Below are 27,262 nucleotides of genomic sequence, written 5' to 3'. Positions count from 1 at the left end.
TCTAGCAAGTGATCTCAGCTGCTTGGCTTCTGTACCTGCTAGTTCGTGACCATCGGCCCCATTATCCCAACATCGGAGCAGCCAGGTGATGATGTGCTCCCCTGGTTGACGGGTGAAATCTTTTCGCATATTCTGCAGCTCAGTTGAGGTCTGAGATTGAGAAGTCACCTCTTCTTCTTCGTCATGTGATGATGACCCCTGATCAGATACTAGGCCAGGTAGTGGATGCGTAGTTTCTTAATCCTGCCTCCTCCTTCTTGCCTCCTTTCTAGTTTTTCTCTTGTGTACAGGAGCAACCGATATTGGTACGAATTGGTCCTCTAGTTCAGCTGCAGTGATTATCACTGTAGTTTGAGTAGCAACTGTAGTTGTTGCTGGGGTAGCTGCACTGTCTGTCGCAGTCAAGGGTTGAATAGCCGCTGTACTCGTTACTGGGGTAGCTGCACTGTCTGTCACAGCTGAAGTTTGGGTAGCAACTGTACTTGCCGCTGGGGATGGTGTAGCTGCTGTACTTGGAGTTGGAACAGCTGCGCTGACTTCTGTGTTGCTCTCAGCCCCAGCACGTTGCTGTAATTTGTCCATCTCTGGTATGGCCAGGACGACAACACACCTCATTTAGGTGTTTTACTAATTCTTCCGGATTCTTCACTTGTTCGGGAGTAAAATTCCAAAGTAGTGGAGGGGCCCACTGACCTAGATGCTTGCCCATACTATCCCACACACCCTGCCACTCATGGCTGTCCAGCCTCTGGGAAGATCTCCTGGTCCTCCTATTTCGTCGTTTAACCCCAATACAGGACCAGACCTGACTCCGCTTAACTCTTGAAATCAGATGAAATAACTGTGAGCAAAACACACTCTGTATGCGTGCTATTATGGTGATCCCCATCACAATCAACATACAAGTCTCAACAGTATTAAAAGGCCATTCAAAAACTTCAAAACTCTCAAATGATGTTGTTGACCATCTGGAGAGAACACTGGGAGGATAGAAGAATGCCTCCTTCACAGGATGACCACCCGAGAAGGAGAAAAAAGATGTGAAATTGCTAAGCACTTCTATTATGTACCTCCCAAAATATAATGTTGGTGACCATACTGGGAACATAAAAGAAATCAGTTTCATGATCAATGCTTCTATTGTATTACAAGTCATTAACATAAAATACAATGAGACGAGAACCTTAACCCAAACCCCATACTTGATAAACACAAACACAGCTAATATATATGAAAAGTAATTGGTAAAATCCTGAAACCGTGAGATCAGGAGAAAAAACTGTGAGAGCCAATAAACCAGCATTGTGACAAATGACTATAAAACCTGTCAGATTTGTTGTTATCTCGTGGTTTTGTGCCCCACGTTGGGTGCCAAAAACTGTCGAGGTTTAAAACTCCACCTCAGTCTCCCGCAGTATTATACACTCCTTTTGTTTCCCCTCCCCCCCCCCCCCACCTTCCCACTCCCAGAGGGATGGGAAGGAGAGCCGGAGGAATACAACTCCCACGGATTGAGGTAAAATCAATCCAGCAATTAAGGTATAACACAAATCACTACTGCTACCACTAACAAATCAATGTTAGAGGAATTAAACACGGAGAGAGAATACGATACCACCCGCCGAAATGAGCCCAGCCTGGAAGAGAGAGCTCACCCCTCCCCTCCCAGCCAGCTTACCATTCCCTCTCCGAGCCCAGCCCGGAGTGTTAACCCCTTCCCTTCCGACCAGCTTCCAGTCCCCTCCCCGAGCAGGATGTGCTGTGGTATGGAATACCTCCCCGACTAGCCCAGGTCAGGCGCCCTATCTCTCCCTCCTCTCTGGCAGAGCATTAGCTACTGCTGAACCCATGACACGTGCTTTACACCGCAGCTGCGGAGAATGGTCCTACCTGGAGCCTCTGGCAGAAAACTCCAGGGGAGACTCAAGGTCGGCCCCTCGGACTTTGGAGTCAGGGATACAGAGGATCCGAGACCAACTATACCCCAACTGAGAAAGAGATACTGGCAGCCTGTGAAGGGGTTCGAGCTGCTTTGGAAGTGACTGGCACTGAAGCACAGCTCCTCCTGCCACCCTGCTGGGCTGGATGTTCAAAGGCAGGGCCTCCTCTACTCATCATGCAACCCATGCTACATGGAATAAGTGGGCTGCACTAATTACACAGTGAGCTCAAATAGGAAATCCCAGTCATCCAAGAATTCTAGAAGTCATCGTGGAATGGCCAAAAGGCAAAAATTTTGGAATGTCACCAGAGGAGGAAGTGATGCATGCTTAAGATGCTCTACCATATATAGAACTGTCAGAAAGTGAAAAGCAGTATGGCTTGTTTACTGATGGGTCCTGCTGTACTGTGGGAAAGCATTGGAGATGGAAGGCAGCTGTATGGAGTCCACAGCAACAAGGTGCAGAAAATGCTGCAGGAGAGGGTGAATCGAGTCAGTTTGCCAAGGTGAAAGCCATCCAGCTGGCCCTGGACACTGGTGAATGAGAAAAGTGGTCGGTACTTTATTCCTCTACTGACCCATGGATGGTGGCAAATGCCCTGTGGGGGTGGTTGCAGCAATGGAAGTAGAGCAACTGGCAACAGAGGTAAACCCATCTGGGCTGCTGCACTGTGGCAAGATATCGCTGCCTGGGTGCAGAACCTGGTGGTGAAGGTACACCACGTAGATGTCCACATACCCAAGAGTCAGGCCACTGAGGAACACAAAAACAACTAACAGGTGGATAAAGCTGCTTTGATTAAAGTAGCTCAGAAGGACTTAGATTGGCAACATAAGGGTGAATTATTTTTAGCTGGTGGGCCCATGACACCTCAGGCCATCAAGGCAGAGATGCAACATAGAGATGGGCTCCTGATTGAGGGGTGGACTTCAAAATGGACACTACTGCCCAGGCGTTGTGTTTTAAGCCCAGCACTAACTCAGAACCACACAGCCACTTGCTCACTCACTCCCTCCCTCCCTTCTCCCCACACTCCTGGAGGAGCAAGGAGAACTGAAAGAATGTAACTCCCACTGGTTGAGGTAAGAACTGTCCAAAAAATAATTAAGGTATTATACAAGACCAATAGTACTACCACCACCAATAATAATGATGATAAGGAAAATAACAAGAGGAGAGAATACAATTGCTCACCACCCACCAAACCATACCCAACCTGACCTGAGCAGCGATCTGGGCCTTCCAGGTAACCCCCCCCCCCCCCCCAGTTTATATACTGGGCATGACATGCTGTGGTATGGAATAACCCTTTGGCAAATTTGGGTCAGGTGTCCTGTCACTGCTTCTGCCCAGCTTCCCCTCCTCCCTGGCAAAGCACGAGACTCAGAAAGTCCTTGATCAGAGTAACAGTGGGAACAGTGTCGATAACACCAATGTTTTTCATTGGTCCTAAGTAATGCTTACGCAGAAGCAAGGCAGAAGCAGTGACAGGACACTGGACTGGATTACTGGACTTTTCCTATCTTAACCCATGGAGTTACTGTCTCTTGATTCTCCTTCTTGTCCCTCTAGGAGCAGGGGGAGGAAGAAGAGAGGGAGTGAGCAGCTGCATGGTTCTGAGCTACCAGCTGGGCTTTAACCATGACAACTGCATGCAATTTAGACCTGCTGTTGGAAACAATCTGACAAAGCAATTCTAAATTAGTGTAATATAGGAAAAAAAATCCAACATCTCAACTGTTCATACTGTTTTTAGGATAGATAGGTAAGGGGCTCAAGTGCATCAATGGAACATTAGACTCATGCTGTATCAGATTACTATTAATCTTAATAAAATTCAGATATGCTTATAGAATCATAGAATAGCTAGTGTTGGAAAGGACCTTAAGACCATCTAGTTCCAACTCCCCTGCCATGGGCAGGGACACCTCACATTAAACCATATCACCCAAGGCTTCATCCAACCTGGCCTTGAACACTGCCAAGGATGGAGCATTCACTAACTCCCTGGCCAACCCATTCCAGTACCTCACCACCCTTACAGTAAAGAATTTCTTCCTTATATCCAGTCTAAACTTCTGCTGTTTAAGTTTCAACCCATTACCCCTTGTCCTATCAATACAGTCCCTAATGAATAGTCCCTCACCAGCATCCCTGTAGGCGCCCTTCAGATACTGGAAGGCTGCTATGAGGTCTCCATGCAGCCTTCTCTTCTCCCGGCTGAACAGCCCCAGCTTTCTAGCCTGTCTTCATATGGGAGGTGCTCCAGTCCCCTGATCATCCTCGTGGCCCTCCTCTGGACTTGCTCTAACAGTACCATCTTCTTTTTATGTTGAGGACACCAGAACTGCACACAGTACTCCAAGTGAGGTCTCAGGGGAGCAGAGCAGAGGAGTAGGATCACCTCCTTTGCCCTGCTGGTCACACTCCTCTTGATGCAGCCCAGAATACGGTTGGCTTTCTGGGCTGGAAGCTCACACTGCTGGCTCATGTTCATTTTCTCATTGACCAACACCCCCAAGTCCTTCTCCGCAGGGCTGCTCTGAATTTCCTTTTTGCCCAACCTGTAGCTGTGCCTGGGATTGCTCCCACCCAGGTGTAGGACCTTATACTTGGCATGTTTAAACTTCATGAGGTTGGCATCAGCCCACCTCACAAGCATGTCAAGGTCCCTCTGAATGGAATTCCTTCCCTCCAGTGTATCAACAGAACCACACAGCCTGGTGTCATCGGCAAACTTGCTGAGGGCACACTCAATCCCACTGTCCATGTCACAGACAAAGATGTTAAACAAGACCGGTCCCAACACCAATCCCTGAGGGACACCACTCGTTACTGGTCTCCAGCTGGACATTGAACTGTTGACCACAACTCTTTGCGTGCGGCCATCCAGCCAGTTCTTCATCAACTGAGTGGTCCACCTATCAAATTGACATCTCTCCAATTTAGAGACAAGGATGTCGTGTGGGACAGTGTTGAATGCTTTGCACAAGTCCAGGTAGATGACGTCAGCTGCTCCACCCCTGTCCATCACTTTTGTAGCCCTGTCATAGAAGGCCACCAAATTGGTTAGGCAGGATTTCCCCTTAGTGAAGCAATGTTGGCTGTCACCAAGCACCTTGTTGTTTTTCATGTGCCCTAGCATGCCTTTCAAGAGAATCTGCTCCAAGATTTTGCCAGGGACGAAGGTGAGACTGACTGGCCTGTAATTCCCCGGGTCATCCAGTTTCCCCTTCTTGAAAATGGGGGTTATATTTCCCTTTTTCCAGTTGTTGGGAACTTCACCTGACTGCCATGGTTTTTCAAATATGATGGCCAGTGGCTTTGCAACTTAATTCGCCAGCTAAATGTGACAAAAACCATCTATCACATAATTTTTTTACTTGGCATACCCATCAAGTTTCATTGTAGTTTACCACTCAATCTGCATGTACTTACAATTTCCACCACAAAACACAGCTGTTTAAAGTCCTTAGATGTTGGAGTAATCTTTTTTTGTTAAGTAGCAGCAACAAACCCAAACCCAGAAATTTTCCTTTACAGTACTTATACAGCTGTTCATACAAACCTGGTATCAGTTGTTACTGAAGAGCTGTTGAAAACATCTCTCAGTCTCTCCAAACATCTATTTGCTCCTGGACATGCTAGGAAAATGTAACAAACCTTATGCTGATTCTAAATTAAAATGTCTTCCATCTCCAGGACAGGATGTTGCTTACCTCTTTCCTTGGTGCAATATGAAAAATTATTTAAAGTAAGCTTTTCTAACAGAAACAATGCAACATTAAGAACTACCATTGTAACTATCCTCACATCCCTGTCTTGCAGATAGCAGAGTTTTGAAAATGGTTTGAGTAAAAGCATGCCATAAAAGGTAGCTATGAGTATAGCAATTAAAGGTACAATGGCTTATTTTGTGCTGCAGATTAGAAGCACAATACCAAAACTTGAGGACTTAACATATTTTCACCTGAACATCTTGATTTTTTAAAAAAATTAGCCACATGAAGTATTTGTTATTTTTAATCTAAAATTTGATAGAAATTGAAGATATTTAAAAGAAATTACCATCTTATAAAAATTGATAACAATTTCAGTGACTTTTGATAAAGGAAACCCAAAAGCAAGAAATTGTGTTAAGTTAATCAATGGAAAAATGTATGGCTATGTATATAACTTCCATACCAAATTTGCTTGCATTTGTTGCCTTTTCCTTTATAAATCATGAGGTATCCATTTAGGAAAACAGACTCAAGCCAAAAAAAAACATTTTGTTTCTGTTCATCATCTACAGACAAAATTAATAATTTGTCAAAATATAAATGATAAAAAAAAAAGTTGAAGTACTCAAAATATCATGTAGTAGCAAGGTATAAAAAACCTGATAAACTAAGTTCTCCAGCAAACCACAGACAATGTTTTAATACACAAAGAACATGAAGCAGAACAATACCTTTTCTGCCAGGCTTCATTTCACCTTCTTGATCCATCCAATATTCTCTAATATCAATTAAGACTTTCCCTTTAAAGTCACGAACACTTACATACCTCATTTTGCCAATCTGTAAAACAAGGACATCTTTTAGATATTTTATGTATTTGGCCTGTGTTACCGGCTGGGCTTAAACCATGACAATTCTACAGCATTCCCTTTTCCCAGCAATACCAGACTTGGACATGTGACATCACATACTACAACTTAAAAGCCTACAGGAACAACATTTCTTGGTTTTACCCTATAACACTTCAGTGACTTTTAAAGTCACCTATAAACCAGCTTCAAATAGTAGTACTCCACAACACTTCATTTTTTAGGTCTATCAAAGAAAATTAGTGCATTGCCAAGTAATTCCAGATTTGCTCCAAGAAGTAAAACTCAATATAATATAGCAGATCAATGCTGCAAATACAGCAAAAGGATTTAGGTTTTGACTATTAAAGATAAGACTACATATCTTAATTCAACTACATCAAGGAAAGTGACAATAATAAAAAGTCCACATCATTTACTTAGTAAGTCTACCTTAAATGTAGACAGATCCATATGAAAACAATGAAATTACATCAGGTTATACACCACTGTCTAGATTTCAAGTGAATGCTCATATTAAATTTCACATGTTTAGTTGAACTCTATGCAAAACAGTTCATAGAATCATAGCATAGTTGAGGTTAGAAAGGACCTTAAGATCATCTAGTTACAACCCCCTGCCATGGGCAAGGATGCCTCACACTAAACCATGTTGCCTAAGGCTCTGCCCAGCCTGGCCTTAAACACTACCAGGAGCATTTACCACTCCTCTGGGCAACCTGTTCCAGTGCCTCACCACCCTCACAGTAAAGAACTTCCTCCTTATATCTAACCTGAACTTCCCCTGTTTTAGTTTGAACCCACTGCCCCTTGTCCTATTGCTACAGTCACTGGTGAAGTGACTCACCAGCATCACTGTAGGCCCCCTTTATATACTGAAGGCTACTGTGAGGTCTCCACACAGCTTCTCTTCTCCAAGCTGAACAGCCCAAATTTTCTCAGCCTGTCTTTGTATGGGAGGTGCCTGAGCCCCCTGATTATCCTCATGGCCCTCCTCTGGACTTGCTCCAATAGCAACAAATCCTTCTTACGTTGAGGACACCAGAACTGTACACAGGCTACAGTTTGAAAACCTCAACCAAAATATAGGTTTAAGCAAATAAATGTTTCTTGAAGTTCAGTTACCTACAATGCTGTTCACACAGCAACTGACAGTCCTAGAATAATTTCGTTGGACACCTGTGTATCTCTGTAACCACATTAGTGTTCCAAGGACTGTACCGATTTATAGCAGGGTAGTTACTACAGTCCAAACTTCATAGACAAGTTCATATGCTTTTTATTAAGTATCACAGCTCCTCAGATATACTATTCTATGGAATTAAATCAGAAAACATGAAAAATATTTTTCCAGGTTTCCATTTCTTAGAATAAAATGCACTGAAATGTGTCTAAGCTTTTTTTCTTTTCCACAGCTATACAACTAGATGACTCCTGAGTTTCAGCAACCATCTTCTTTACCATTTTTCCCTATTTTCAGTTTGCCTTGATTAAACTGCATACATACTGTAGAAGTAGAAACATCTATTTCTTAGCTTATAACTATACATACAGCGTCAGAAACAGTACAGTAAGTTAATATAAACTCCTAGAAGAGAGAGTCCTGTGAACAGCCAAGACCTGCAAAAAACCAAACTGATATACCATTGGAATCACAGGAACACGGTGGGATGGCTCCTATGACTGGAGTTTTGGAATGGAAGGTTACAGGTTTTTTAAGAAGGACAGGCTGGGCAGATGGGGGAGGAGGTGTAGCTATTTATGTCAGTGATAAGCTGGAGAGTATGGAACTCTGCCTGGGGACAAGTGATGGGCCAACAGGGACATGATATCATTGGTATCACAAAGATGGTGGAATGGCTCCTATGATTGGAGTGTTGGAATGGAAGGTTATAGGCTCTTTAGAAAAGACAGGCCAGGCAGATGGGGAGGGGGAGTTGCTATTTATGTCAGTGATAGGCTGGAAAGTATAGAACTCTGTCTGGGGACAGGTGATCAGTTAACAGAGAGTTTGTGGGTTAGGGTCAAAGGGAGGACTGTGATGGGGAACATTTCTATGGGGGTCTGCTACAGGCCACCCAGTCAGGAGGACTGCACAGATGAAGCCCTGTATAGGCAGATAGGAGCAGCCTCACGCTCACAGGCCCTTGGCCTCATGGGGGACTTCAACCACCATGATATCTGGTGGAAGGACAGCATAGCACAAGCAATCCAGGAGATTCCACAACTGTGTGGAAGACAACTTCCTCTTGCAAGTGGTAGAGGAGCCAACAAGAAGTGCCATGCCTGACCTTATGCTAACCAGCAGGGAGGGGCTGGTAGGGAATGTGATGCTGCAAGATGATCCTCATGGCAGCAAGAAGGGCACACAGCAAGCTCACTGCCCTGGACTTCAAGAGAGCAGACTTCAGCCTCTTCAGGAACCTGCTCTGTAAGGTCCCATGGGAAAAAGCCGGGGGGTGGGGTGGCAAGAACGCTGGATAATATTCAAGGATCACCTGCTCCAAGCTCAGGAACCTTGTGTCCAGACAACAAGGAAATGGAGCAAGAAGGCCAGGGGGCCTCCATGAATGGACAAGGAGCTACTGAGAAAACTCGGAAGGAAAAAAGAAGCTTACAAAAGGTTAAAGTAAGGACAGGTATCCTGGGAAGAATGGGCCATTGTCTGGGAAGCTAGGGATCAAGTCAGGAAAGCTAAGGACCACTTAGAATTGAGTCCAGCCAGGGATATTTAAGATAACAGTAAGGGTTTATATAGGTATGTTGTTGCCAAAAGAAAGACTAGTGATATTGGGGGCCCTCTCCAGAAGGAAACAGGAGACCTGTCTAGCCTGGATTTGGAGAAGGCTGAGGTTTTCAGTGACTTCTTTGCCTTAGTTTTCAATGGCAAATGCTCTAGACATGCTACTTAAGTCACTGAAGAGCATCTACAGTGATGCTGGAGAGGGACTCTGTCGTAGTTTAAACCAAGTCCCCCAACTCCCGGAGAGTTAGGAATGAGACAGACTCTTCATCAGTGACTGTAGCAATAGGACAAGGGGCAATGGGTTAAAGCTTAAACAGGGAGATTCAGGTTAGATATAAGGAGGAAATTCTTTACTATGAGGATGGTGAGGCACTGGAACAGGTTGCCCAAGGAAGTCATCAATGTTCCATCCCTGGCAGTGTTCAAGGCCAGGTTGGACAGAGACTTGTGTGACATGGTTTAGTGTTAAGTGCCCCTGTGTATGGCAGGGGGGTTGGAACTATATGAACTTATGGTCCTTCCCAACCCTAACCATTCTATGATTTAGCACACTAGTTCTGAAACTTAGGTTGTCAACAATGCATTTCACAATATATCACCTTCTAGAGTATCATAAACATTTTTATCTACTTTTAGAAGTCTATGATAGGTAAAGACATAACAACTTATTTCAAGTCAAAAACCAAATTCAACCCAAACTTTAACAAAACATACCCACCCAAACCCAAGAAGTCACTTGCAACAGAGATCATTTTACTACCACGGGGAAACAGAAAGGAGAATTGCTAGTATTACTAGTAGTCCTAATAGATCAAACAAAAACATACCTTAAAAATTAACACACATAAGCTGATATAGTATTAAAAGAATCACAGTGCTTCACAGAACACAATATAGATTTAAGCATTTTGTTGTTAAGCAACTAAAAGGCAAATGGACTAAGGAACACTGATAGTTTAGGTCAAGGCAATACTGAAATATTTTTTTTCCTATATTATATCTAACACTGGAAGAATCCTGCTCTTATCAGACTAACACAGGTCCCCTACTGTCTGTTTTTAGTAACTTTATTATCTCAGGTCAAAAAGAAATCAGAGCACAAATACTCCTGATTTAATTTCAAATAAAAGGGGTTTTGGGGTGGTTTTTTATGTTTGATTTTTTGGTTGGTTTGGATTGTTTTTTTGGGTTTGTTTTTTTTTGTGGTTGGTTTCCTGGCTGTTCCCCCTGTCCCCCCCCATCACATGAGCATTAAAAATTTTAACCATTTCATAGAATCATAGAATAGTTAGAGTTGGAAAGGACCTCAAGATCATCTAGTTCCAACCCCCCTGCCATGGGCAGGAACACCTCACACTAGACCATATCACCCAAGGCTTCATCCAACCTGGCCTTGAACACTGCCAAGGATGGAGCATTCACTAACTCCCTGGCCAACCCATTCCAGTACCTTACCACCCTCACAGTAAAGAATTTCTTTCTTATATCCAATCTAAACCTCTGCTGTTTAAGTTTCAACCCATTACCCCTTGTCCTATTACTACAGTCCCTAATGAATAGTCCCTCACCAGCATCCCTGTAGCAGCCTTCCAGTATCTGAAGGGCGCCTATGAGGTTTCCATGCAGCCTTCTCATCTCCAGGCTGAACAGCCCCAACTTTCTCAGCCTGTCTTCATATGGGAGGTGCTCCAGTCCCCTGATCATCCTCGTGGCCCTCCTCTGGACTTGTTCTAAGAGTTCCATGTCCTTTTTATGTTGAGGACACCAGAACTGCACACAATACTCCAAGTGAGGTCTCACGAGAGCAGAGTAGAGGGGCAGGATCACCTCCTTTGCCCTGCTGGTCCTTTTGATGCAGCCCAGAATACAGTTGGCTTTCTGGGCTGCCAGCACACACTGAAGCCGGCTCATGTTCATTTTCTCATCGACCAACACCCCCAAGTCCTTCTCTGCAGGGCTGCTCTGAATTTCCTTTTTGCCCAACCTGTAGCTGTGCCTGGGATTGCTCCAACCCAGGTGTAGTACCTTGCACTTGTCATGGTTAAACTTCATGAGGTTGGCATCAGCCCCCCCAAGCCTGGTATTTCTGAACCTATTACAAGCCTAACATAAAGGTTATAATGTAGTGGGGTTTTTTTTTGTTTGTGGTGGGGTTTTTCTTGGGGTGTTTTGTTTGTTTGTTTGTTTTTAGTTCTGACTGCAGTTCACCTCATTAGGTATAGAAGATACTATCTCATTTTTCCTACATGGATCAAAGCATACCTCAGCAGAACTAAAAATATGATATTCTTCTTTCAAAGTGGAAGTCCAGGCACTGATGCCCAGAGTCTTAAATTGAAGCTCTCCCCCACATGAAAAGCAAAGGGAGAATCTATACATTAAAACTAACCATCCTGTACTACAATATCAGTTAAACAGGTCTTCTCTCTAGATATGGTTGTTGTTTTTTTTACATAACTTATCCTTTGCCCCTTTCAAGCTAGCTAGTCAGAGACATTTATCAAATCTTGATTCACAACCCTAAAACAGGTAAATCTGAGATACATACATTATTCCGCAGCTTTCAGCACACATTGGTACTGCCTTAGCTAACCCTAGGAACTACAATACTCTGAACTCACAAATGCGTCATGCTATTGAAAAATAAACATTCATCCCATCTTAAAATTAAGGACAATATAAAATATTGCAATCCCTTGGGATTAGTAGTAGGGGACTCTACTTTGAAAAACACAGAGGAACCCACCTACTGGCCTGACCCAGTCTCAAGGGAAGTGTGTTGCCTATCAGGGGCTCTGAGCAGGGATGTTGCTGAGAGGCTGCCTGCTCTAGTAAGTCTCACTGACTACTACTCACTTCTAGTTGTCCATGTGGGTGTTAGCGACATGGACAGCAGTAGCCCAGAGAACATTAAGAAGAACTACAGAGCCCTGGGAGAGGTGGTTATGGGCTCTGGAGCTCAGTCTTTTCATCAATTCTCCAGGATAAAGGGGAGTACCTTAAAAAGGCTAGGTGGATTTACCAGGTTAATAAACAGTTAGAACAGTGGTGCCATAGTCAGGGGTTTGGGTATCTACAACATCGGACTCCATTTAGGAGGCCAGGTCTACTGGGGGCTGGTGGAACTGGTCAAACAACAAAAGGGAAGAGCGGTTTTGGTAGGAGGCTTTCCAGGCTGCTCAAGAAAGCTTAAAACTAGATGTATTGGTGGAAGGGGGCATCATTCCATCCCAACACACCTAGTTGGTTGCCAACACCTATAATAAATGCTCGGAACAATGTAGAGATATTCCAGCTGCCCCAGTCAATGAGCCAGCTACATTTGGAGCTCGGCTCAGATGCCTCTATACAAACGCCCATACTATGGGGAACACACAAGAGGAATTAGAGATGTGTGCACGTCTACGGGGGTAAGATATAATAGGCGTCAGAGAAACATGGTGGGATGGCTCCTATGACTGGAGTGTTGGAATAGAAGGTTAAAGGCTCTTTAGAAAAGACAGGCCTGGCAGACAGGGAGGGGAGTTGCCCTTTATGTTAGAGATAAGCTGGAGAGTATGGAACTCTCACTAGGGACAGGTGAGCAGTCAAAAGAGTTTGTGGGTAAGGATTAAAGGGAGAACAGCGATGGGGGCATAACTGTGGGGATCTGTTAAAGACTGCCTGATCAAGAAGACTGTGGATGAAGCACTCTACAGAAAGATAAGAACAGCCACATGCTCCCAGGCCCTTGTTCTCATGGGGGACTTGAACCACACTGATATCTGTTGGAGGGAGGGTACGGTCCAGCACAAGCAATCCAGGTTTCTCGATTGTGTGGAAGACAACTTCCTTCTGCAAGTAATAGAGAAGCAGACAAGGAGAGGTACTATGCTTGACCTTGTGCTCACCAACAGAGAGGGGCTGGCTGGAAATGTGACACTCCAGGGCAGCCTAGGTTGCAGTGATTATGAGATGGTTGAATTAGAGATCCTCAGGACAGTGAGAAGAGCGTGCAGCAAGCTCACTGCCCTGGGCTTCAAGAGAGAAGACTTCGGCCTCCTCAAGAACCTGCTTAGTGAGATTCCATGGGAAATAGCCCTAGAGGGCAGGGGGACCAAGACTCTTGGTTAATATTCAAGGATCACCTGCTACAAGCTGAGGAGTGTTGCATCCCAACTAGAAGGAAGTGCAGCAGGAGGGCCAGGAGACCCCCTTGGATGGATAAGGAGCAGCTGAGAAAAATTCACAGAAAAAAAGAGTCTTATAAAAGGTGGATGCAAGGACAGGTGGCCCAGGAAAAATACAGGGATGTTGTCTGGGAAGCTAGGGACCAGGTTAGGAAAGCTAAAGCCCAGTTAGAATTAAACTTGGGTAGGGATGTGAAAGATAACAGGAAGGGATTCTACAGGTTCGTGGCAAATAAAAGGGACAGACTAGGAAAAACGTGGGCCCTCTCTGGAAGCTGTCATGAGAACTGGCTACCCTGGATTTGGAGAAGGCTGAGGTTCTCAATGACTTCTTTGCCTCAGTCTTTGCTGGCAAAGGCTCCGACCACACCACCTAAATACTGGAAGGCAGACACAGGGACTGTGAGAATGAAGACATTAGGCCCACTGTAGGAGAGGACCTGGTTCAAGACCATCTTAAGAACCTGAATGTACACAAGTACAAAGGACTTGATGAAATCCATCTGTGGGTCCTGAAGGAGCTGGAAAATGAAGTTGCTAAGACACTGGCCATCATATTTGAAAATATCATGGCAGTCAGGTAAAGTTTCCAATGACTGGAAAAAGGTAAATATGACCCAAATTATCAAGAAGGGGAAAATGGATGACCCGGGGAATTACAGGCCAGTCAGTCTCACATTTGTCCCTGGCAAAATCTTAGAGCACATTCTCCTGGAAGGCATGCTAAGGCACATGAAAAACAACAATGTGGTTGGTCACAGCCAGCACGGCTTCAGTAAGGGCAAATCCTGCCTGACCAATTTGGTCACCTTCTCTGATGGGGCTACAGAGAACTGATGGACAGGGTTAGACCAGTTGACGTCATCTACCTATGCTTGTGCCCAGTGTTCTACACTGTTCCTCATGACATCCTTGTCTCTAAATTGGAGAAACATCAATTTGACAGGTGGACCACTCAGTGGATAAAGAAATGGCTGGATGGCTGCACACAAAGACCTGTGGTCAATGGCTCAGTGTCCAGCTGGAGACCAGTAATGAGTGGTGTCACTCAGGGATCGGTGTTGGGATCGGTCTTGTTCAGCATATTTTTTGGTGACACGGGCAGTGGGATAGTTTGCCAATGACACCGAGCTGTGTGGTTCAGTTGATACGCTGGAGGGAAGGAATGCCATCCAGAGGGACCTTGACACACTTGTGAGGTGGGCGGATGCCAACCTCCTGAAGTTCAACCAAGCCACATGCAAGGTCGTACACTTGCGTCAGGGTAATCCCAGGCATAGCTACAGGTTGGGCAAAGAAGAGATTCAGAGCAGCCCTGTGGAGAAGGACCTGGGGGTGTTGGTCGATGAGAAAATGAACATGAGCCAGCAGTGTGTGCTTGCAGACTGAAAAATCCAACCGTATTTTGGGCTGCATCAAAAGGAGTGTGACCAGCAGGTCGAAGGAGGTGATCGTGCCCTTCTACTCTACTCTCGTGAGACCTCACTTGGAGTGCTGTGTGCAGTTTTGGTGGCCTCAACTTAAAAAGGACATGGAACTGTTAGAAGTCAAGAGGAGGGCCACAAGGATGATCAGGGGGCTGGAGCACCTCCCATATGAAGACAGGCAGAGAAAGTTGGGGCTGTTCAGCCTGGAGAAGGTTGCATGGAGACCTCATAGCAGCCTTCCAGTATCTGACAGGGGCCTATAAGGATGCTGGGGATGGACTATTCATTAAGGACTGCAGTGGTGGACAATGGGTAATGGGTTCAAACTGAAACGGGAAGTTTACGTTAGATGTAAGCAAGAAATTCTTTACTGTGAGGGTGGTGAGGTACTGGAATGGGTTGGCCAGGGAAGTTGTGAATGCTCCATCCCTGGCAGTGTTCAAGGACAGGCTGGACAGAGCCTTGAGTGACATGGTTTAGTGCAAGGTGTCCCTGCCCATAGCAGGAGTGCTGGAACTAGATGATCTTTCCAACCCTAAGAATTACAGGTTTCTATGTTCAGGGAGAAAAATATGCATCATAAAGAAACAAGCAACATTTAATTCCAAGACACTGTCTTATAAGGCCGAAGCCAAGTTGCCCTTAACCTAAATAGGAATGAAGAGCCCATACTTTAGTTTCCAAGAAGAGCCCTAATAATAAAAATAAAATTAAGGAAAAAAAGTCCATGTAAAAGTCTGTTCTGATCTAAATATTTACAGTATACTCATGGCAAGTATTGCATTTACAGACAAAATGAGACAAAAAACAAACCCAGAGAGTTACCATGGGCAGAAGCATGACAGAATTAATTGCTAGAACTTGGATTCTTTTACTCTGCTAAAACCTAACACTATTTCTGAGCATCTCATCTGCATGCTGGAATCATAAGCTACTTTAGTCATGGCTTCAGAAGACCAAACACTATGTTATCAAGATATTCAGATTGCGTCACAAAATTTATACTAAATATCATGTAAATTATTACCTTAACCAGGCTTTAAGAGAGTCACCAATTTTACCTGAAACATATTCTCATTTCTGTCATTGCTTTGCTTAGAAGCAGTTGTGCCTTTGGAACTTTCACCAATCTTTTGTTTCTTTACAGGCTTTTCTGGAGCTGCTTGCTTTTTCCGCTTTACCTTGGAGCAAAAATAAAAATGCATGAACCACAACTAATTTTATTTAGGTTACAAAAAAGTATTTTATAAGTTAAAGTTTATATCAGAGGTCACAAAACAATGCTATGCAATACACATTATCATGTTCCTTCTGTGAAGGCACGAATCCAATAATGTACATTTAGACGGGGGGAGGGGGGGGATGACGACGACAGACGACAAATATGGATCAGTCTTCAAATTAGCCTATTTCTGTTCCCAGTCAAGTTTACCATTATACCTTAGCTTTAAAGATAACTGAATTAGAATACAAGTATTAGAAAGATACCAAATATTAGTCTCACCTGCTAGAATCATACTGTAGATAACCTCTTTTAAAGAAAAACAGTTCCAACAAATACTGGAGATAGTCATAAGAAAAACAAAACAAAACAACAAAACAACCCAACAACAAAGCCAAACAACTTTACTGCTCACTGAAGCAGACTGTTAGACTATGCCCTTTCAGGAATACATTTTTGAAAAAAAAGCCAACCAAACAAAAACCTAACAACAATAACAGAACAAAACCCACTAAACAAACACACCCCTGACCATTTCTTCTTATGCTAATTTGACAGAACACCTGATTTGCTAAGTGTATCCAAGTCACATTTGAATCAGTTTAGTAAAGCAGACAGCCTCCTCAAATACAGCACTAAAAAACTTGGTGTCTGCATTACCACAAAGCATTTCATAAAAATATAAGATTACTGTCATACTCAACTTGTATTCGTAACAACTAGCATATAAAACAGCTTTTAAGTGAGAATTAGCAGATAGTATTACAGTAAATATAAGAATCTGACACAGAATCATCAAAAGGTTAGGGTTGGAAAGGACCTTAAGATCATCTAGTTACAACCCCCTGCCATGGGCAAGGATGCCTCACACTAAACCATGTTGCCTAAGGCTCTGCCCAGCCTGGCCTTAAACACTACCAGGAGCATTTACCACTCCTCTGGGCAACCTGTTCCAGTGCCTCACCACCCTCACAGTAAAGAACTTCCTCCTTATATCTAACCTGAACTTCCCCTGTTTTAGTTTGAACCCACTGCCCCTTGTCCTATTGCTACAGTCACTGGTGAAGTGACTCACCAGCATCACTGTAGGCCCCCTTTATATACTGAAGGCTACTGTGAGGTCTCCACACAGCTTCTCTTCTCCAAGCTGAACAGCCCAAATTTTCTCAGCCTGTCTTTGTATGGGAGGTGCCTGAGCCCCCTGATTATCCTCATGGCCCCCCTCTGGACTTGCTCCAACCGCTCCATGTCCTTCTTATGCTGAGGACAACAGAACTGCACACAGTACTCCAAGTGGGGTCTCAGAAGAGCATAAGGTAGTAGTTCTATCACTTGCCACAGAGCAAAGAATTCCAGGAAGCTTATGGCTAGATAGAAACTATACAAAACAAAAACCCAAAAAAATCCAACCAACAAACAAACAAACAAAATGCCAAACAAACCCTTAGAAAAGCAAATGCAAGTTAAGAAAAAAAAAAGTTTATTGCAAAGCAAAATCATCTACCCAACCCCTAATCTTGGAGGGTGGGTTTTGTTTGGTTTTGTTGTTGTTTTAGGGTTGGGAGGGGTGTTTTTTTAAGTGTCTGTAAATCATGGAATGACATGCACCTTGTGACATAATGCTTGTCAAGTTCCCTAACCCCAGCCTGAAACATAAGTGTCAATACAGTAGTTTTAAACTGAGTATAATGTTCACCTTTTTGTCAACTTCACTATCTGAATCACTAGCAGATGAACTTGAAGACACAAGTTCCTTTGACTTAGGCATTCTAGGAAGAGAAAGATAACATGAGAACATTATACAATTAATAAATCCCATTATGGCTAGAAAGCCATCTTCAAACCTGTTTGTAAAGGCTTACCTTATTCAACCCACCCCCACCCTGGAACACTTTCCTGACTTTTCATAGAAGCTTTAAGACACGCTGCAGATATGATTTCAAACACCTTTTCTTCTTATATCTCTTCCCTGGTTTCATAAATCCCCATGTATGGTAGAAACCATCATGTAAAAAAATATAATATTGTCCTCCAGTTGAATTGTCAATATTACATTCATAAATATAAGCAATTAAGGCCCCAGCATTATCTATATTCTTAAGAGTATTTCACTTAGTCGAATTTGCAAGCAACAGCTGCACAATGATCATAAATGAAGTTAGAAATTCCCATCAATAATACAAAAGTCTGAAAAACCATCTTGAGTTAGTGAACTACAGTACTACAGCAGCTTCACCACAATCACTAGAGTCCATTCATTTACCAGACATTCAATTTTCCCCAAATGCATGCTGCCAGGTGCGCTTCTACATCTCTCTAATATGCAAATATGTGGTTAGATATAGCAGTTGAGCCTCTTGCCTGCTACTAGAAGCTCTTTGTAACAAATAAATAGCTCATTTGTTCTTTGAGAATAAAAATAACCATCACAGGGTGAAACTGCATAAACTAAACTACACCTTGGAAAGGGTAACAAAAGAACCGTATCTCAGCAATGCAAAAGGAATACCAGTCTTTTTAAGCTGGCAATGAAACAAACAATTTACAAAGAAAAAAAAAACAGAATTTGATTAATACTAATGGGTCAATGTAGGGCAAATTCCGTCGTAATAGTTTGGAGCACAACGACAGAAGCTGTAGTACTGAAAATGAAACAGGGTATGAGAAGCACACATAAGCCACGCTGCAAGATGGAGGCAAAAGAGAGCAGGACGGGACAACACAAAAATAATTACAGCCATAACCTGAAATCAGGAAACCGAACAAGAAAAGACTGATATGCGAAGGCACCAGCAGAGAATAACCCCAGAGTCCGCATCAGCATGAGGAAATAACAATACAGAGGAATGTGGGGACCGAAACTGGAGGAAAAAGAAATGGGGGGTGGTAGGTGCCCTTCGGGAGAAGCTGTCAGAGCGTGAGGAGACACCGAAGCACCAGAGAGACAGAGTGGAATAACACAGACCAAACGGGGTCTTGGGAAAGGAAGATGAAAATGACATGCAAGTACAAAGTAGGAACACCAGGTAGGCTGATCCCAGCCGCCATTTTCCTCCACTCTTTCCTAAGGCTCATATTATCCCTCAAGAGTAAAGAGCAAGGGCCCGATAGGGGGTCGCAAGCATGGACGCCCAGGTCCTCCTGGGGCAGAGTAGCAGCAAAAGGGGTATAGGTTACCGACAGCGACACACACAAAATAAATAAGTAAATAAATACTTAAATAGAGAGAGAGCCGCGGGGCTCCTCACCGCCATTTTCTTACTCAGTCAAATACTCTTTTCTGCCTCCCCCAACACAGCAGCGACTCCTCCCACCCCAGGTACGCTCGACGGCAAAGCATTCTTCCCGAAAAACGTAACAGACACTCGAGAAAAAAAAAGGAAAAGCTCATCCCACGCGGACCCAGCGTACCTCTCGTGCTCCAGGCCAGGAAACACCAAACAGGCAACAGCTGACAGTAGATGACAAGAAAACGACAGCGGCCCCAACAGGCCGCGAGGGGAAAAAAAAAAACAACCAAAATTTACATCCTACTCTACACCCTAAGAAAAACAGATCTGACGCATCGTGAAATCGAACCCTTGCCCTGTAACACGTTGGAGGGGGCGGAGGGAGATGCTTAAAGGGGCCAGGTCCCTTTCTTACTCATTCTTACCTCCCTTGCCCCTGCTGAGACAGCAGAAAAAATAAAACAAAAACTTTCCTATGGGGATAGTTCTTCCCTCCGCCGCTTCATGCCAATTGAGTCAGACCTGTGTGGCTGACAGTAGTATCCTGACACAGACCAGCTGCAAGCCCTCTACTGAGGTGCTGTGAGAGTGGGATACAAGGAATCATAGAATCATTGAATCAATCAGATTAGACAAGACCTTTAAGATCACCAAGTCTAACAATTACCTCAAGACTGCCAAGACCACAGCTAAAAAAAGATGTTTTTTTTTTAAGAAAGTGCTTTGAGAGCAGACTGTGATCTCTTCAGGAGCCTGCTTAGTAAGGTTCCATTGGACATAGCCCTAGAGGGCAGGGGGTGCCTAAGACTGTTGGTTAATATTCAAGGATCACCTGCTACAAGCTGAGGAGTGTTGCATCCCAACTAGAAGGAAGCGCAGCAGGAGGGCCAGGAGACCCCCTTGGATGGATAAGGAGCAGCTGAGAAAAATTCACAGGAAAAAAGAGTCTTATAAAAGGTGGATGCAAGTACATGCGGCCTGGGAAAAATCCATGGATTTTATCTGGGAAGCTAGGGACCAGGTTAGGAAAGCTAAGGCCCAGTTAGAATTAGAATTAAACTTGGGTAGAGATGTGAAAGATAACAGGAAGGGATTTTGTACGTACGTTGCGAATAAAGACATATTAGTGTGATAAACACATAAATGTATTGGCTTTCGCAAATCATAGGTGTGGTTATGTGGATATAACTATACGAGTTCATAGTAACAAAAACAAAGCTCGATAAAGACACAAGATGAGCAAAACTGAGTCATACAGTAGAAGAATCTGTAAAGGTAAAAAGAAGAAAGGGGGGGATTGCAAGCTTGATAGAAGAAAAGCTAGTGCCTGTAAAATATAGAGTTAAAGTACTTTTTAGCTTAACTTAGGTTGTAGAAAGAGAATAATGTTTATATTGTTAGCCTATGGAATTTAGTGGCCCCACTGAATGTGAGTTAACTGTTTCACACTAGTCCTCTAAAGTATCTTTAGTTTTAAAGAACAATGTTTGTATTGTAAGTCTGTGGTGAGATAACAAGATTTAGTGACCCCACTAAACATGAAGGAGTTATTTCACACCATCCTTCTACTTATCAGTTAGTTTAGAGACAGAGCCTCCCAAACATCTGCTAGTTTGGGATACTCCTTGTCTGTTCATCCTGCTATAAATTTTGCAGGAAGGTCACGCTGTTTTAAATTTGCTAGTTATCAGAATAATTACAGATATGACTGGGTTTAGCGAGTTGTGTGATTACTGGGGTGTTCAACTGTGCCAAAGGTGAAAAGTACACTGTGAGGAAGACTGCTTACTTCATCTTGAAGACCCCTACTCACATGAGGAAGATTGCTTACTTCATCCTCAAGACCCCTGCCCACAATCATTGAAGAGTAGTGCACAGACGCCAAGAGAAGGAGACTTCTGTTAATAAATCACTGGACTTAATTATAATGTTCCCTGCCTATATGCAGGGATTATGAATATGTATGTGATTAATGGAATTGTGAAAGTATATAAACCTGTAACAAATACTAATCATTTGCGGCTCTGGCTACGGTCATGTGCCCAGCGCTGTTTGCTTTTGCTTTATTGACTTTGTCCCTTAATAAAGCCTTTTTATCTTGTTTAGAGAAGTGAATTTGTATTTTACACTAGGGACAATGTGGGCCCTCTCTGGAAGCTATCAGGAGATCTGGCTACCCTGGATTTGGAAAAGGCTGAGGTTCTTAATGACTTCTCTGCCTCAGTCTTCGCTGGCAAATGCTCTGACCACACCACCCAAGTCTCGGAAGGCAGATGCAGGGACTGTGAGAATGAAGGCCTAAGACCCACTGTAGGAGAGGATCTGGTTCGAGATGAACTTAAAAACCTGAACATGCACAAGTCCATGGGACCTGATGAAATCCATCCGCAGGTCCTGAAGGAGCTGGCGAATGAAGTTGCTAAGCAGCTGTCCATCATCTTTGAAAAATCCTGGCAGTCAGGTGAAGGTGCCTGTAGAATAATTAGAAATTAAGCTTATATTTAAAATGTAGCATTGCTCATGCATGAAGATGCAGCTACTCCTGGTGTGCTAGGAATGTGCACTCCACAACAGTTCCTGTGGCAGCATCGACATAGGATGGAGCAGAGTGGAGATTCTTTTCTCAGGCTCTGTCCTAACACCAGCAGAGATGGGAACTAGGTGGTACTAGAAACTGATGAGCTACATAATTGCTACCCTGAGCCAACAGTCTCTCATCTTTTGACAAACTGCTGTCCTTTGTGCAAACTTTGCTTCATTATAATGCATTTTAATACATTATAATGCAAAACCACACCTCCATCTCTAATGCTACCTGCCTCCAAAGTGAGATCACCCCTCTTTGAGCATTCTCTTTGAATTCTTTGTCATAAAAGAAAAGCGAGAGAATTTTACACCAATAATAATAAAGGTATGTATGACTAGAGTCACTCAAGCTCTACCTTGGAGGTGAAAAACTGTATAAAATGGCCCAACAAAGGGGGAATATTAGGGAAGACTTCATCATGGACGAGTTGAGGAAAATTCCATTGGCAGATTACCCTTGACTTCTGGGACTGGTTGACGGGCTGGATCTTTCTTCCCCCCTCCATAGGGACGCCTTTGGGTAAGAATTGCACTGTACTAAGTGCTTCCCTGGGAAAATCAGGAATCTCTATATAGAGTTACTTTTCAGTTTTTACTTTTATATTTTAAAGCCAAGCTGTGTTATTCATAACTTTATTGCACGTTTGTATAACCTATTGTTTGCATGTGCTTTTTGCAAACAGTGTATTTATCACCGGCAATTCATAAGAACCTGTTTCTGTCAGAGAATCACAGAATCCCAAGGGTTGGAAGGGACCTCGAAAGATCATCTAGTCCAACCCCCCTCAAGAGCAGGGTAATCTAGAGAACATCATGCAGGAACTTGTCCAGGCGAGCCTTGAATAACTCCAACGTAGGAGACTCCACAACCCCCCTGGACAACCTGTTCCAGTGCTCTGTCACTCTTACAGTAAAGAAATTCTTCCTGATGTTAACGTGGAACCTCCTATGCTCCAGTTTACACCCATTGCCCCTTGTCCTATCACTGGATATCACTGAAAAAAGCCTAGCTCCATCATCCTGACACCCACCCTTTACATATTTGTAAACACTGATGAGGTCACCCCTCAGTCTCCTCTTCTCCAAGCTAAAGAGACCCAGCTCCCTCAGCCTCTCCTCGTAAGGGAGACTCTCCACTCCCCTAAACATCTTTGTGGCCCTGCACTGGACTCTTTCAAGCAATTCCCTGTCCTTCTTGAACTGAGGGGCCCAGAACTGGACGCAATATTCCAGATGCGGCCTCACCAAGGCAGAGTAGAGGGGGAGGAGAACCTCTCTTGACCTACTAACCACACCCCTTCTAATGCACCCCAGGATGCCATTTGCCTTCTTGGCCACAAGGGCACATTGCTGGCTCGTGGTCATCCAATAAACTGCAGTGTTTTAAGTAGGTAACTGTAATAGTTTTGTCATTGAAAGCAACCAAATCCTTCATTGTGGCTGTGTTAGTTCATAAGCACAATTAGACTGAAGGTGCAGTGTACTATTAGTGCATCCAGGATCGTGATTGTTCAATATAGCGAACATGACCGGATTGATAGTGGTAAATTGGGCATCATTCAGAATCTTAGTCACACCCAGCAGTTTTAATATCCGAGGACCAGCTGGAACGCAAGGAGGTTTATTTTCTGTAAAATTGTCTTGACTTTTAAAGCAACATTCCTGACAACTGGAAAAAGGTTAATATAACCCCCATTTTCAAGAAGGGGAAAATGGATGAACCAGGGAATCACAGACCAGTCAGTCTCACCTTGACACCCTGGAGGGAAGGAATGCCATCCAGAAGGACCTTGACATGCTTGTGAGGTGGGCCGATGCCAACCTTACGACGTTTAACCATGGTTAAAGTGCAAGGTCCTACACCTGGGTCGGGGCAATCCCAGGCACAGCTATAGGCTGGGTGCAGAAGAGATTCAGAGTAGCCCTGCGGAGAAGGACTTGGGGTGTTGGTCGATGAGAAAATGAACATGAGCTGGCAGTGTGTGCTCGCAGCCCAAAAAGGCTGCATCAAAAGGAGCGTGACCAGCAGGTCAAAGGAGGTGATCTACTCTGCTCTCGTGAGACCTCGCTTGGAGGTGTGTACACTTCTGGTATCCTCAACATAAAAAGGATATGGAAGTGTTGGAACAAGTCCAGAGGAGGGCCATGAGGATGATCAGGGGACTGGAGCACCTCCCGTATGAAGACAGGCTGAGAAAGTTGGGGGCTGTTCAGCCTGGAGAAGGGAAAGCTGCATGGAGACCTCATAGCAGCCCTCCAGTATTTGAAGGGGGGCTATAGGGATGCTGGGGAGGGACTATTCATTAGGGACTGTAGGGGTAGGACAATGGGTAACAGGTTCAAACTGAAACAGGGGAAGTTTAGATTGGATATAAGGAGGAAGTTCTTTACTGTGAGGGTGGTGAGGCACTGGAATGGGTTGCCCAGGGAAGTTGTGAATCCTCCATCCGTGGAGGTGTTCAAAGCTGGGTTGGACAGAGCCCTGGGGGACATGATTTAGTGTGAGATGTCCCTGCCCATAGCAGCGGGTTTGGAACTAGATGATTTTAAGGTCCTTTCCAACCCTAACTATTCAATGATTCTATGATTTCCCTGGGTTTGTGTTAATAAGAAAAACAATTGCCTAATATATCCTACTGTCCTGGTTTAAGCCCAGCTGGTAACTCAAAGCCACGCAGCTGCTCACTCACTCCCGCCCCTTCTTCCTCCCCCCACTCCCAGAGGGATGGGGAGGAGAATCAAAAGAATCTAACTCCCATGCACTAAGAACAGTCAGGTAATTAAGGTATAATATAAAACTACTACTGCTGCCACCAATAATGATAATGATAACGAAAATAACAAGGTGACAGAGCATATTCTTGAGCAATTTTGAGGTAATTTCTGATATGCATTTTGTTCACAAATCCAATAATGACCTTTTATTTCCGTGTTCCATTGGGGTGTGGACCATTTCAGGTCATTTAATCTCCTTTGGGAGCATCATAATACAGGATGCTGTTATGTCTGATGGAACCTCTTACTATAATATAGCAGCTGGCCTGCTTGCAAGAGCATCTCCATGTTCCTGCAGATGATTGCCAAATGCAACTACAACCCATCTGATTAGTACTGGACCAGAATTTTTGAAAACATGTTCTGGTTCCGTTTGAATGTTGCCATGCCCATCAGAATACCTGAGGCATATGTTTCTCAGGAGTGGTGTTTACTTGTTGGCAGGTTAGAGTTGCAGACTTAAGTGAGCAGTCCGCGCTAAGTTGTTTACATCCTTCTCTAAAGTTATTATATGAACATTTTACCTAATGGGTATTAGAACGTTGGGCATGAGTCTGATTCCACTTTTCTAGGTATTTAGAGCAATTAAGTAGTGGGAAAGATTTGCTTAGACAGTCATTCCCAGGAGAGAATGTCCATTCACAAGTACTTTTATTTTCATCTACCCCTCCTTCCTTTGTTCTGTGTAAACAATAAGTCCCCTTACCAGGGAATCAGGGGTTGCCACAGACTGACTTCCTCAGTCCAAAATTCAGTTCCATTATGAACTGTGCTTAAATTGCTTACCCACCATTTAGGTTGGACCAGACAGGCCACCCATGTCCAGTCCTCAGATCATCCAGGACTTCCACAGACCCAACAATTTCTAAGATCAAATATTTCTACTCTCTTTTCCCCTATGTTATCGTAGGCTGACTTAATGGACAACTGTATGTGAACATGCAAGGCTTCCCTTGATGAGTACACTCTGGTTACTGATTTGGTCCACCTTTGCAGAGCATTAATCACAGTCTTCCATCCTTCTCCTTCAATTGAGAGGTCCAGACTTATGGGGCTTTGGAAACCTTGGCTATGATGGGTCCACCTGTATTCAGCTGTCTTAACTGCTGCTTCTGTGGTTAGCAACACTCTGTATGGACCATGCCACCTTACCACCAGTGGTGTTTCTTTCCATTCTTTGACCAATACCCAGTCTCTGGGCTGGATGCTGTGGACAGCAAAGTCTAAAGGCAGGGTCTGTGCTAGCTGAGCTTTCCGTCAAGGAGATTTCACAAGAGACAGTTATTCTGGCCACATAATGTTTTAGATACACATCACTTATTTCTATCTCCATACTGGGTTGAGAGTTAGCAGGGTAAGGTATTCCAAACATTAATTTGATGGGAGGTAGTTGAATATCACCTCTAGGTCTTGCTCTTATTCTAGCCAAAGCTAGTGGCAAGAGTCATGTCCACAGCATTTTAATTTCTAAGACCAATTTCAAAAGATGTTTCTTGATTTCTCCATTCATTTTCTCTACCAGGCATGAACTCTAAAGATGCCAAGGGGTGTGTAAGTCCCATTGTATCCCTAAAGTCACCATAACCCCCTGAAGAATTTTTTCCTGTAAAATGAGTTCCTCTATCTGAGTCTATTGCCTCTATTATTCCATATTTTGGAGTTATTTGTTCAAAAAAATACTTTAATAACTGACTCAGTAGTTGCTGAAGTGACCGGAAATGCTTCTGGCCACCCTGTTAGTTGGCATACTATTACCAAAAGATATTTGAGCCTTCCCGCTCAGGGCATTTCAGTAAAGTCCACCTGACATCTTTGAAATAGACATACAGCCCAGGGTCTTCCTTCCCTGGCAACTTTCTTTGTAACCCAGCTATTGGCTTTGGCACAAATCAAGCAACCTTCAATAGCTCGTTTTGCTAGAACAGAAAGACCCAAGGCAGCACACATTTTAAGGAAGGCTTCCACCAATCCTTGGGAGCCCCAATGACTCCCTTAATGAAGTTTTTTCAATATTTGTAGAGCCAAAGCCTTTGTTACCCATTGTTTACTGTCCTTCATAAACAAATTGTCCCCTCTTTCTTCAGTCCTACTATTTTTAATTATCTCCAACTGTTCTGTTGGAAAAGACATTTTATCCGGCAGCACTCAAGTCACTGGGAGCAAAGGGAAGATTTTAGATACTTCTGTCAAAAGTACTGCTTTCTGAGCTTCTTCATCTGCTAGCCAATTACCTATTGCATCTTCTGAATATCCTGCCTGATGTCCCCGAATAGGTATTATTGCCACCTTTTTTTTTTAAATTCACCACTTCCAATAGGCGAGTAATTAGTCTTGTGAACTAATATTTTTCCTCTGCAAGTTAATAAGCCTTTTTCTTCCCACAGTTTTCCAAACACATGTACTATCCCATATGCATATTTTGAATCTATAAATGTTTGCCACTTTGATACAATTTGGAGGCTCTTACTGAGACATGCGATTCTGCGGTCTGTGCTGACCATGTGGATGGTAGCTTCCCTCTCTCTTGCAACTTTCTTTTACTACAGCGTATACTGTAACTCATTTTCCTTCTA

The 27,262-nt window shown here is 43.7% G+C and overlaps 1 protein-coding gene across 3 annotated transcripts in view; it reads right to left on the bottom strand.

Annotated features, from left to right (window-relative positions):
• The window catches only part of LOC117438291 (activated RNA polymerase II transcriptional coactivator p15), a 30,239-nt gene extending 10,613 nt beyond the window's left edge, over window positions 1-19,626 (bottom strand). The window contains exons 1-4 of one of the 3 annotated variants that reach the window (XM_034073826.1): window positions 19,510-19,626; window positions 17,795-17,867; window positions 15,938-16,057; window positions 6,397-6,505 (exon numbers count right to left, since the gene is read on the bottom strand). In XM_034073826.1, coding sequence (XP_033929717.1) covers window positions 6,397-6,505; window positions 15,938-16,057; window positions 17,795-17,866 — 301 coding nt within the window. In that variant the 5' untranslated portion in view covers window position 17,867; window positions 19,510-19,626. Of the gene's footprint in view, window positions 1-6,396; window positions 6,506-15,937; window positions 16,058-17,794; window positions 17,868-19,314; window positions 19,423-19,509 lie in introns of those variants that run through there. The other 2 variants (XM_034073827.1, XM_034073825.1) reach the window with 2 other exon arrangements.
• Between the last annotated feature and the right edge of the window lie 7,636 nt (window positions 19,627-27,262).

The sequence above is a fragment of the Melopsittacus undulatus genome, assembly GCF_012275295.1.
Source record: "Melopsittacus undulatus isolate bMelUnd1 chromosome W unlocalized genomic scaffold, bMelUnd1.mat.Z SUPER_W_unloc_5, whole genome shotgun sequence".
NCBI classification, from domain to species: domain Eukaryota; kingdom Metazoa; phylum Chordata; class Aves; order Psittaciformes; family Psittaculidae; genus Melopsittacus; species Melopsittacus undulatus.
This window is presented reverse-complemented; position numbering and strand designations above follow the sequence as displayed.